Source organism: Euleptes europaea, chromosome 16 (assembly GCF_029931775.1).
Source record: "Euleptes europaea isolate rEulEur1 chromosome 16, rEulEur1.hap1, whole genome shotgun sequence".
In the NCBI taxonomy this organism is placed as follows: Eukaryota; Metazoa; Chordata; class Lepidosauria; order Squamata; family Sphaerodactylidae; genus Euleptes; species Euleptes europaea.
In genome coordinates this window covers 41,867,798-41,880,635 of record NC_079327.1, presented here as the reverse complement: position 1 = coordinate 41,880,635, position 12,838 = coordinate 41,867,798, and the positions used below count along the sequence as shown (strand labels likewise).

Below are 12,838 nucleotides of genomic sequence, written 5' to 3'. Positions count from 1 at the left end.
GGTGTTTTTCCACATCTCCCTATCAAGTTGATGGTGTTTTTCCATGTGTCTGTGCCCAAACAAACCACATCACACCTATGCATGCACCAGCCAAACAGTTAACTCTCCCAGCACAGGCAACATACAATTCTCACCACACAGTGAATTTTCCTATCCTTCTAATGACTTATAGTAGAACAGGAAAACTCACTGTGTTCCCAAATCACAAGGTGACCACTGGTAAGGTGGGAAACTCACCCATGTTGTAAGAGTAGCAGTCTTCAGTCAGAAAAACCAGATTAATATCTGCAGCTGTACACAGCTGTCGAAGTCTCTGCCCAACTTAATAGTAAGTGCTGTATTCAACTCTATCTGCCACAATTTTCCTTTGGTTATGTCCTCGACAAGCTTTTATGTATTTAAATCTCATTTTAACAAAAAACTAAGTGCTGTACAAAACTCTCCAGTAAAGGTCCTTTAAAAATTCAGATTCCGACCCTGTCCTCTGGAACCAGACTAGTTAAACATGATGGATTCAGGGTCTTGATTTGCCATTTGAGCCATATGTCTTAACACATCCTTTTTTGTTATGATGCCCAGAAGCCTCCTAGAGAAAAAGAAAAGGGGGAGAAATTGAAAGGTCATTGATCATGAGTTTGTCATCCATTTTTCAAGTTTCTGCTTCAGGCATGTTCTTTAAGAACTTTGCTAAACAGAGCAGAGCTATTTAAAAAAAAATACTTTCCCCCTTCTCTTATAACCAAGACAAAGGAACTTTAGAAAGGTCACAGTTTCCACTAATGAACATATAGGTTACTTTTTAAAATTTACCACTCCAAAGGCTATAATACTTATTACAAGTATAGTGTTTTCATTATGTTTTTCATTCTTTGGCAAAAAGATAAAACTGCTAAACTCCTTCAAACTGCATTCCTGAGTGCGCTCAGTTGTTGGACAGGCAAGAACATGTCCCCATATGACATCCTCTCACAGAATACATTTGCAAGAACAGTTTGGGAACGCCAGGCCAAAACAGACTCAGCACAATCCAAGCCAGAGTGTACGGCGACCCTCATAGTCAAAAGTATCAGGAAAGTTTCAGACATAGACCTATGAGATGTGACCTGATTATGAATAGGTCCATCTTCAAAATATTTCTCAAAGGCAAATGAATTACATACCCACAGGCTACAATCCCTAAACAACAAAGAATCCCTAAGCTACAAAGGATCCCTAAACTACCAAGGATGGGATTTCTCAAGGCTCCTTCGACTCAAGCACTTTTATACAAACATTCTTTACACTGCTATATTTTCCCCCTGAGTGTTAGCATGACCTATGGTTGAAATGATTAATGATGAAATTCATTAATGATGAAATTCAAACAGCTTGTTACCAGTAATAAAACCGTAAATAAAACGCTTGTCTGTGAATTATCTAAAGTCATATAAATGCACTCTGACTGCAAAAGCATGCGGATAATTTACCATAATTTATAGCAGCTACAGTTACAAATATTGTCACTTTGTAGGTTATTTGCCAAATCACCAACAAGAACCAAATTACCTATTTTTAAAGCAATGAGACCTGCAGTTCCCCCAAAGAATGACCAAATCCTGTTTAATCATAAATAAATAAATAAATAAATAAATACATAAATAAATAAATAAAAGGTGGAGATCAGAGCCAGCATCAGCATTGGCTGAGGTGAGGCAGATGCAGAGGCTCACCTCTACTGTGAAAGAATGGTTTTTCTTTTCTCAAAACTTGCAAACTTCAGACCACAGTGGAGGAGAAGGAGAACATGGAGGAGGAGGAGGAGGAGGAGAGGAAGGAGGAGAATGAGGTGAAGAGTTGGTTTTTATATGCTGACTTTCTCTAGCACTTAAGGAAGAACCAAGCCGGCTTACAATCACCTTTCCTTCCCCTCCCCACAGCAGACACCCTGTGAGGTAGGTGGGACTGAGAGAGTGTGACTAGCCCAAGGTCACCCAGCTGGCTTCATGTGTAGGAGGGGGGAAACAAATCCAGTTTACCAGATTAGCGTCCGCTGCTCATGTGGAGGAGTGGGGAATCAAACCCAGTTCTCCAGATCAGAGTCCACTACTCCGAGCCACAGCTCTTAATCACTACACCACTCTATTACTTTTTGGTGTTTGATTCTTTGAGAAAGCAAGGATCTGCTAAGTTCTCACCAAGGAGGTAAGGGACAATTTGCCCACTCCGATCACATACACTCTTCGTTAACAGCAAATCAGTAAACATCAAGGAAATTTTTTGGGGAATTTCCACATGTCACAGAATAAACAGGAAAAGTTTTGCAAGCATTGTGTTGAACAGGGTGATAGAAAAGTATGGTTGCTGGTGACTAATATCTGTGGCCAATGCTATAATATAGCCAAAGAAGGGCAAGCCATTGGTCTAGGGGGAAAAATCTTCAGGTGTTCTGGGTACATTGCTCTCACCACAACTGGTGCATGTTACAGACAGTCCAGACTGGACAAAGGAATGTTTTGGAATATTATTTCTCACTTATAAGTTTTTTTTCCCCCAGGAGGAACAAAATGCTGGGAAATAGCCTTACAGGATTTGCCACAGCTGACCCTGAAAATCCTGTCTCAGATACATTGGAGTGCTTGCCTTGATTCTGTCAAATCTGTTTTCCTGCAGTTGCCACAATTATTTGTTGCATTAAGGAGCTTACTCATGGTACACATCTTCATCATAATGATGCAGGCAAAAATATACTTAGCCTTCTTTGTACCCAATTAGGGTGCTCAAGGCAGTCAACAATGAAAAGAAGATAATACAAATCAATTTTAAAAACAGTATGTATGTATAAAACCAACAATTAACAAATTCATTTGTGGTATTTGTTGGCATTTATTGGAAGATTAAATTCATTGCCTCAAAGAAGTTGTTAATTTTATACACACGTACTGTTTTAAAAATTGATTTGTATTATCTTCTTTTAATTGTAGACGGATTTGAGCACCCTTTGCATTTGGAGTGATGCATTTCTCAATATTGAAAATAAAGGTGTTTTTTTTTCTTGTATTAGTTAAGTTATGGCTCCTTTAAAATTAAGTTCCCTTCCTTCTACTGGATGGTTCCAAATGAAAGTTTTCAGCAGTGTTGGGATTCTTCAGCTTCTTAAGTGTTTTAGAGAGACGTGAACCGGCCTCCTCACATCCAGTGGTGAGAGCGGAGAAATCTTTCTGCAGACCCTGAGAAAGCTCCTCCAGAACAACGTTTTTATTGCTTTTACACAAACGATGCCAATTTTATTGAATATAATTCCAGAGAAATCATGACATTTCTTCCTTCTGGTTTTATACCAAGTAATAAATGGTAATTAAGAAGCAAAATTTGGTATGATTTCTCTTTACCAGAGTAAGCAAATTGAAATGGAAGAGGGAGTGGTTAAAGAAGGGTAAAGCCAAATGGAAGGGGTATGGTTAAAGGAGAAAGGGGCTGTACCAAAGGGAAAAGGGGGCTCTGATATACTCGGTTGCCCAAGACCCACAAAAACCTGGAATCAGCACTGACATAGATACAGTAATTAAATATATAGTTTTTGGGTAACACCATCAAGTTATACTGTCTTTCTTAACTCACTAGAACTCATTTCAATCAAATAATTTTTCCAAACATTGATGCTTGGTCGCTATTCTTAAACTGGGTTTTCAGAATATTCAGAAGACATGCTAGAATAGGGTTTCAAATGAAATACATTCTAGAGCAAATGCATTAAGAATTACCGTGCGGTTTCTCCATGTATGTGACGCAACTATTTCAGACTAGTCCCTGGCTTCATCTCTGATTTACTAAAGGGAAAGAATCTGGCATTTTAGGGTGATGAATCACCAGAAAGTGTCCTTAATGTCAGAAAAGTACACACTATTGGGTTTAGAAATCACTTCCTATTTAACACCATCCAGTTCAACTGTGAAATGAGCACCCAAAGCACCCAAGCTTGAAAATGTCCTTCATAACGTGGAACATCAGGGGCTCCATCACTGAACCTTGGCCTACACTGTAGCTTCAGACTGTTAAGAATCTAATTTGAGCTACTGAGGGACATGTTCTGCATTACTCACAAGGTCACAGTTGCCCTTGAGTTAGCTTCTGACTCTTATTAAATTCCTTGCCTTCTTACAGACTCCCAAGTCACAGGCACTTTTTATTTCAGAAAAATAAAAATAAATCTTAGGGTAATAGTTCTCTTCATGAGTCATTTGCTTCAGGATTTTCATAAACACTTTTAGACACGTTTAAATCTGGCTAGAAGCTCAAAACAAAAGCAAAACATTTGCTAACAATGACATCGTGTTGGCACTCCTCCCTAGCTGCAAAATTCAGCTTCTCTACTAGATTAAAATTAACACATATTTGGCAACCACTTCACCTTCAGTTTAATTATGTGTGTAGAGAAGGTTGCTGTCAAGATGATAAAGAGCAAGGATGTGCATGCACAGTCATGAGCTTGAAAAGGAAAACATTTCAAAGGCTCTAGTGAATTTGTCAGCCCTAGTTCAAATGTTCCAGCATAGTTTCTTCCATGATGCAGTACTTCCTGTCATGTACTTCAAAGAATCTGTGGGCAGGGACCTCCAAACTATCACAGCAGTTAGGTAATTTTAGGGTTTAATGGTCTTATGCATACCCCCCCCCACATAGTAATGCATACCTTAAACGAGAATCACAAAATGAATATTCAAGCAAACTTGTCTCATCCCATCCCACCAGCTCCACTGATAACCACACATGGTGTAACTCGATTCTATGAATATTTGCTGAGAAGTCTTTTGTGTTCAATAATGCTTGCCAGATACAGCCTGTTTGGGGGGGGGAGCTGCTGAAACCATGAGTCAGGACCCCAGACCCTCACAGCAGCAGTGGGAAGCAGGACTGCCCCTCTTGGGGCTTTGCAGTTTTAGGCTGAGGTGCTAAGAATCCATTTTACAGTTCTTCAATGGATGGAAGGAATGTCTTGTTGTGTAGATTAGTGCAGGCAAGGAAATGACACAAGGCAGGATTCTTAACAAAAGGTTTTATTCTTCAGTCCTTCTTGCAACCCCCTACTCTCCTTTTTCCTCCATCTTTCTTTCTCCCTCCTACTCTGCTCTTTTCAGTATCAAAGGGTCTAGTATACCCAGCGACTGACTACAGTCTCTAATAGGACACATTTCTAAATATCAGCAACAAAATAAACTATGCCTATTGAAACATCACACACCTGCCCACTGCTCTACCCCCATTAAGGCCACAAACACTATAATATATGGACTACCATTCAATTGCAGGGAAGGGATGCCAGCCTCCAGGTGGGACCTGGGGAACCCCTGAAATTACAACTTATCTCCAGATTACAAAGATCAGTTGTCCTGGAGAAAATGGATGCTTTGGAGGGTGGACCCTATGGGATTGTACCCCACTGAGATCCCTGTCCTCCCCAGGCTCCATCTCCAAATCTCCAGGAGTTTCCCAACCTGGATCTGGCAGCCCTATTCCCCCATCCCCCGCTGGTGGCCAGGGGGGACCTGGCAACCCTAATTGCAGCCAATCTGTTTTACTTAATAGATATAGTTCTAACAGTTTGTCCATATTTTCCTTCATAAGGATTAAACTATATACAATAAATACTTTTCTAACATATGTATTATATGATGATACAGCATTTAGCATTGCCCTTTCCTCCACTTTTAGAAAAGGGCTGGATCCTATGGCTCTATGGAACTAGTGGTTCAGCTCTCAAGCAGAACACACCTGTTCCGCCTGGGCAAGACTCCTCATGCTGAAGGAAAGTTCTGCCACTAGTAGAACAAGTAATAATATCCAACCCAATTGTATATGTCTTTGCTTCCTCTGTATTCTAATCTACCTCTCCTTCTTGCTCTTTTTAAAACAAGATTATTTGATGTAAAACTGGGTTCATTTCTGTCTGTTTGCTCATCTCAATACTGCGCCAAGACACACCCTTTTGCCAACTTAATTGGCACGAGGTAGCCAAAATTAAGAATTTCATTCTCAAGGATTTCACCGGAAAAGATTAAACTAGGTGTTTAAACCTGCCTCATTTAATTAGAAATAAAAGAATTTACATTTGGCTGGATCACGCCTTATACCTTGAGGCACATTATCAGAAGTAAGCCTATTCAATACCTTTGGACACTTGCCTGTCTGCATGAGGAACTCACCATAAGGGAAAAAATCCTTTAAATTTTCACACAAATCTGTCCTAACCCTGAGATCAACAGCTAAGGAAAGGAAGAAAGAAGAAGGGCCGTGGCTCAGTGAAAGAGCCTCTGTTTTGCATGCAGAAGGTCCCAGGTTCAACTCCTGTCATCTCCAGTTTAAAGGACCATGCAGTTGGTGACGTGAAAGTCCTCTCCCTGAGAACCTGGAGAGCTTCTGCCAGTCTGAGTAGACAATACTGACCTTGATGGACCAGCGGTCTGATTCAAAGCAGTTTCATGTGTGTTCATGTGTGTATCTGAAGTCTTACTGGTACCTTGAAAACGCATGGTCACTTTATCCTCCTTTAATCCCTGTTTCAGCCAGGATTCAGCCAGGACTGAATGCATGTGTTTCGCCTAATGTGCATTCGATCCTGGCTAAAACAGGGATTAAAGGAAGATAAAGCAACCATGCGTTTTCGCCCTTTGACTCCCACCACACCAATGTAAAAATTAAAATACCGGTACTCCAGATTTGTTTTTCCATTCTCTAGAATATTGATTCAGACAATTAATTATTTTTCAACAAAAATAGTATTTTCAATTAGAAATTGGTAGAAATCCAGTGGGAAAAGTTTGTTGGAAGTGCTCCAGTGCTCAAGGAATTCTTGGACAAATCATGAAAATCTAACTTATCCAATGAGCACACACAATCAGCCTCTCCTGCCATGTCACCATTCTAACTACAAGCCCATATATATATATATATATATATGAATCCATACCCACTGCGAGTGACAAGACACTGTCGGAGGCCAAGTTTTCGGAAGATGTCTACCACTGTTTCCATTGGTGTGTGATCCGTGACAGTGAACGGACTCAGATTAAGAATGCGACGGAGCTTCAATGGATGCGGGCTATTTGCAGGAAGTTCTGGAGGGTCTTCAGTGAAGTACAGGATGGAATTGCTGACTACCCCATCCTGGCGCTGCCTTGCATTCTCTGTTTGACAAGGAATTAAGACAAAACACACACAAAGAACTGAAGTTAAAAGAGAAAAAGTTATAATTTTGGCACCTCTTTAAAGTGATAAAATTGGAAAAAAATCCCAAATTTTAGAGAGATTTCAATGTGGAGTTACAAGACAATGTTTCTTATACTCATAACTCACCGGTAACTTACTCACTGTAGAATCAACTGCTCACTTGCATTGTGTGAATAAAGCCATCAAGATTAACTGTGTGTGTGTGTGTAAAGTGCCGTCAAGTCGCAGCCAACTTATGGCGACCCCTTATGGGGTTCTCAAGGCAAGAGACTATCAGAGGTGGTTTGGCAGTGCCTTCCTCTGCACAGCAACCCTGGTATTCCTTGATGGTCTCCCATCCAAATACTAACCAGGGCTGACTCTGCTTAGCTTCTGAGATCTGACGAGATTAGGCTAGCCTGGGCCATCCAGGTCAGGGCTGAAGATTAACTACCACTGCTAAAATGTTTATCTTACCCAAACAAGGCTACCAAGCCCCTAGTGGGGGAAGAGGATTTCCTGCATCAGATCCTATTGCCTGCTGCCACCACTCCCAGTGGTGGAAGGAGAAAAATGTTTTTTTTTAAACTGGTAAACTCATGTTGACTGATATTTTGATTGTAATAAATATTGATTGATTGATTGATTAAAAACTCACAACACCAGAAGTTATTACCAGAACTGACAAAGGGTAGCTGTAGGTATCACCAAAACCTCTATGGTTTCACCATAGTTTTTCTGGTAGTTCCTAGAGCTACCCTCTGTCATTTCTATTGTTTTTACTGGAAGTAATATGGGCCAGCCCAGATCCCTCAAACCTGTGGCCTGGCAACCCTATACCCAAGCCCAATACTTTTAATGGAACTGTTTATGGATGACAGTTGTCAAATGCTGAGTAATTAAAGCGGTATGTGTTTGTGAAGAGGAAGGAATTTTCCCCACACCATGAACTGAAACTGACCTTGGATTAGCCTAAGGCATAGCTCCCATACCTGACTCTCACGACCTATGAATTCTGGATCAGGCAGTTAGTTTACAATCATTCTTGATTTTCTTACTTAAGCAGGTAATCTTAACTGATGAATTTATGGGTTATGACATCAAGAATATATAGGAAAGAGTAGGTAATACTTGGACCCTTCTGCTTGTGCAGTCCTAGATGCTTCCCATACATGCTAAATGCAACATCTTGCATGAGTAGAAAGTGCCTAGCACAGGAGGAATGTGCTCCATAACAGCATTCAGCCTGTGTAGTTGAGAACTAAGCTGAAGAAATGGAAGGAAAGTGTAGGATCCAGGACACAGTGGGAAAGTATTTCAGCACAGAAAGCTAAAATCTATGCAGACACTAACCTGCTGTTCACAGAGAAGGTGTGTGTTATATAGATAAAATTAGTTCCCACCTTTATCTAAAGTATGTCTTGTTAGGCATTGACTGTTAAGTAGTCGTGTTTATGATAAAATACCAGAGTTCCTAAGGGTTCAACTAAATAAGTTCATTTTCCATTTTGTCAGCAATGCTTATTTGGCTTCTGAAAGGTTCTCCCAAATAAGCTGTATCCTGAAACTTATATTAAAGTTATTATTGTGAACTCAGTCTAATAACAGTGCCTAGCAATCTTCTGGACAGTGATTGTTGAAGGATGTACCAAAAGAGGCTGATGCCCTTCGTACTACCCTTGATTTTTCTTCTGTGTCACAAGTACATGCTGAAAGTTCAAGAATGTAGACAATCTAAAAATATCTTGTGTTCAAAACAAATCCTAGCTACCTCTTAGTTCCCTTTCTTTTTTACTGACTTAGGTTGCTACTAATCTTAAGAAGAGGCCTTCAACTGAAATGTGTCAATTTGTGGAGCTCATTTCTGTCCACTACAGAGAATTAACCTCTCTCACTTTTCCTGCCCCAAAACCAATGATTTCCAACACATCTCAGCTGTATCATGTATTTTCTTGACTCTATTGCAACATCGTGAAATTAAGACTGTCAAAGCCAAGCCTAACATCATTTTACGAGGCTCCAGCTGTCTTTGAGTTCACATCTTATTGTAGTTCTACTGCAATTTATAGGACTATTACCTTCAGTCCTGCTGTCTTATGATAAATGTGCCCTGTGTTCCAATTCGATTGTGCCTATATTTGCCTGTGCATACATTTCCCACAGTTTATATTAATCTGGTTGAAAACAGGTAATTTAATTTGAACTAGGGTAAAATCTGCACATAATGAAGAAAAAGATGGAATGCAAGAAGAATGTATAAACTGAGAATGACTTCCCTCTCAGATCAACAAAAGACAATTTTTGTTACTGTCAAGTATTACAACATTGCTCTTCCTACAAAAAGAAATATCATCAGGAAACACATGCTGTGCTGTTATTCCTGAAAGAATCAGTCATACTCTAAAGCCTTAATATGAGAGTGAGAGAGATTTGAAATGACCATGTGCTAGTTTAAGTTTTTTGTCTGTAAGTTCTTGATCCTGATTCACACACAATTTGCTTCTTATCTGCTGTTCTTGACAAAATGTCCTTTAAGAAGTCACACATTTAGATGCATAAACAATATGGAGCTGTCACTCACTGATTGCAAGAATTAATTCCCGTCTCTGTGCAAAGCCAATGAGACGCTCTGAGTCTTTAGAAACCACCACTGGAAAGCCATTGTAGTCAGTCTCTTTGATTAATGTCTCCACATCTTCCACCGTCATACTGTCTTGTGACAGGACAGAGAGAGGAGGCTCTCCACGCCTAGGCCTCATAACATCTGTGGCCAATGTTCTGTGAGTAAATTCGTCCTTCACATCCAGAAAGGGATACCCATTCAAGTGAATGTGTGCCTCATAGATCCCTTCTTTCCCAAAGGCATCAGCTACCCATTTGCTTGTTACTGCTGCTGCCATCAGAGGCACAATGTACTCCAGTCCTCCTGTCAACTCAAACATGATCACCACAAGAGAGACTGTCATTCTTGTAACTCCACCTGAAGAGAAAGAGAGAAATCTTTCAAACTTTCAATTAGTTGTGTAGCTGGTTCCCATCCTTGATATATTTACTTGCATTCCCAGAAGCCTACAATTTTATCTTATTCAGTTCAGCATCAATTATAATGACACTTAGTAGTAATTTACAATAAGAGCCACTCGCATGGGATCAGTGTGACATTGGTGTGGATGGATAGGATAATAAGGGCCTTCTTGCATAAACCTAACTTATTCAAAATATATTCTTGATCCCTGTAGATATATCCTAAATGTTTCTAAATTCTATAGAGTCTGAAGTTAGACAAGAGCCAAGAACTCAGAATGTTTAGATGTTAAGTTTTTGGCCAAATACAGGTACATGCATAGTTAGCTTCTGTTACTTCAAAATTCTAACAGTTCATGGTATTTGCCTTCTCTATAACAAGTTGGAGTTTTGCGTTTGGGAATAAATGGCCTCTGAATACACCTATAGTGTTATCCCCTACTATTACTACCTAAATCTAAATTCCAAAGCAGCATATGAAAATTATGTACCAACACAGAACTAGTCAGATGGAATTGGAAGAAAAATGTCAGTATGTTATTTACAAGTAGACACTAAGGTCTAGGTTTGATTGAGGGCCTTGTTTTAGCCAATAGCATATTTCTCTCTGTAAGGCACATTCAAATCCAATATGTATTCCCAACAAAACCAACAAGATAAAATCATGTAGTTGTTAATACCATTTCATAAAGTAACATGTAAACCTAGCTTTAGTATCAACAAATAATTAATTCAAAAACTATCAGTGTGTTGTACCTGCATATCATGCAACAGGGGTGTCTGATGCATGCAGGCACCTTTAGAAATCTGACACAGCATGGTGGGCAAAGCCACAAAATGACCACCACAAAATGGCTGTCACAGGAGGCGGAGCCAGCCACAAAATGCCTGCTACGGCTTACCTTCAGTCACACAGTGAAGATCCTTGCCCCCACAGCAGCATTTTAAAAAATCTGCACAGCCAATCAACTCTCCAATGGCCAGCTGGAAGCCTTGTTGGGCAAAAGCCCCACCTGGTCATGCCCACTTTCAAAAAACACTTGGCAGGCACCAGGAAAGGTGTAGGCGGGTGCCATTTTTCCCACAGGCATCACGATACAACGTGCAACAATGATGAAAATTATACATTTTACCTAAACAGGCTGCAGCTCCCACCATAGCATAAAGTCCTGGGGTAACACAGTCAGCTCCTGGTCTACACCAGTTTCTGAAGATGATCCAGTCATGGTGATGGTAAGCCAGCTGCTCCACTCCAATTCCAACTATTCTACCAGCTATAGCTCCCACAGCCATACTGGGTATAAAGAGGCCTGAAGGGATCTCGAATAACAAAGAAGAAGAAAATGTCACAAGGGGGACTTAGTTATGCATATGAAGGTGAGGTCAAATTTTCATTGAAATGTGACAACTGAGGAATCGTTTGATTATCCGAAACACCGTTGTTTAATTATTTAGGCTCATTACTGCTTTTCACTAATATAATGATCCATTTAAAGTGTGGGAAGGCTTACTTCTGGCAGAACTCAGTTTCATATCGATTTGGCAATTCCTTCAGAACTATGTATTCAGTTGCTATCTTCCTTGGGGGTTTTCTAGTAACAGGCTATTTCTGGGTACAATCTGGCCTTGTCAATCTGATATTCATTTCATTCAGATATGGTAATCCTAAAAATGCCAGATGTAAATCCTTCCGGTCTGAGTCACTATCCAAGGAATGGAGTAAATGTGGCACAACAGTGGATCATGTGGTATACTGAACTGGAAACACACTGACTGCTACATGTACCTCTGTGCTTCCAGCTGCTGCCCTAACCACACCATACCTTTCATTGTTCACCATCAAGCGATGTTACAACCACATTTCTACACTTCCAAACTCAAATCTGAATGATCTGCTGGATTCACAAGCATAATTGACTTTGGTTACAAAAAAAAAGTTATTGCTTGTTTACTTTTTCATGTAATTTTTCTATAGTAAAAACTATTTTGAGCATGTCCTTAGCCAATCAAATTGGTTAAAAAAGTTCCCTCAGGATGTGGTTAAATATAAAAGTTCCCTCAGGATGTGGTTAAATATAAATTCACAACCGTAAGGACTCAAATTATCACACAAAACATTATCAGAATGACAGAGGAAATCACTACTTTGTGGCTTTTCCCCCATCATAAATTATTACAAATTCATCCTAGCAGCACTACAGTTCCATCCCTGCATGTAAACGTTGATGCCATAATGATCTTCAAGGTTCACTTTTCTCCCCTTGCTCTTTTGTGATATGCAATGAAGACTTAATTTTTACCATTTCCAAAATATATAAAAGGAATAGTTCAGATTTTCATAAAAGTATTTTATTGTAGTATAATTTTAGTAATGGCTTTACTCCAAGTTTCTTTCTAGCTGCTAATTCACTCCTGAAGGTGTATTATTTTGTAAGACTCAAAATATGCATGCCACCAAACTTTTTCCTTAGAGTCTGATAGTGATATATGTATCACAGGTTTTTTAAAAAAAGACTATACAATCATTTTTAAAACATCTAAAAATGAACCCCTGTCACCGAGGGTACTTCACAACTTTATTACTAAACACTTTCTGTATAATTTAGATTGGATTTGAATTACTTGTCAAAGG

The 12,838-nt window shown here is 39.6% G+C and overlaps 1 protein-coding gene across 1 annotated transcript in view; it reads right to left on the bottom strand.

The window, feature by feature from the left end:
* Nucleotides 1-457: 457 nt before the first annotated feature.
* Nucleotides 458-12,838, bottom strand: part of CLCN4 (chloride voltage-gated channel 4) — a 38,448-nt gene continuing 26,067 nt past the window's right edge. Inside the window, exons 9-12 of the mRNA XM_056861927.1 lie at nt 11,340-11,526; nt 9,764-10,162; nt 6,944-7,160; nt 458-586 (exon numbers count right to left, since the gene is read on the bottom strand). Coding sequence (XP_056717905.1) covers nt 496-586; nt 6,944-7,160; nt 9,764-10,162; nt 11,340-11,526 — 894 coding nt within the window. The 3' untranslated portion in view covers nt 458-495. The remainder of the gene's footprint in view (nt 587-6,943; nt 7,161-9,763; nt 10,163-11,339; nt 11,527-12,838) is intronic.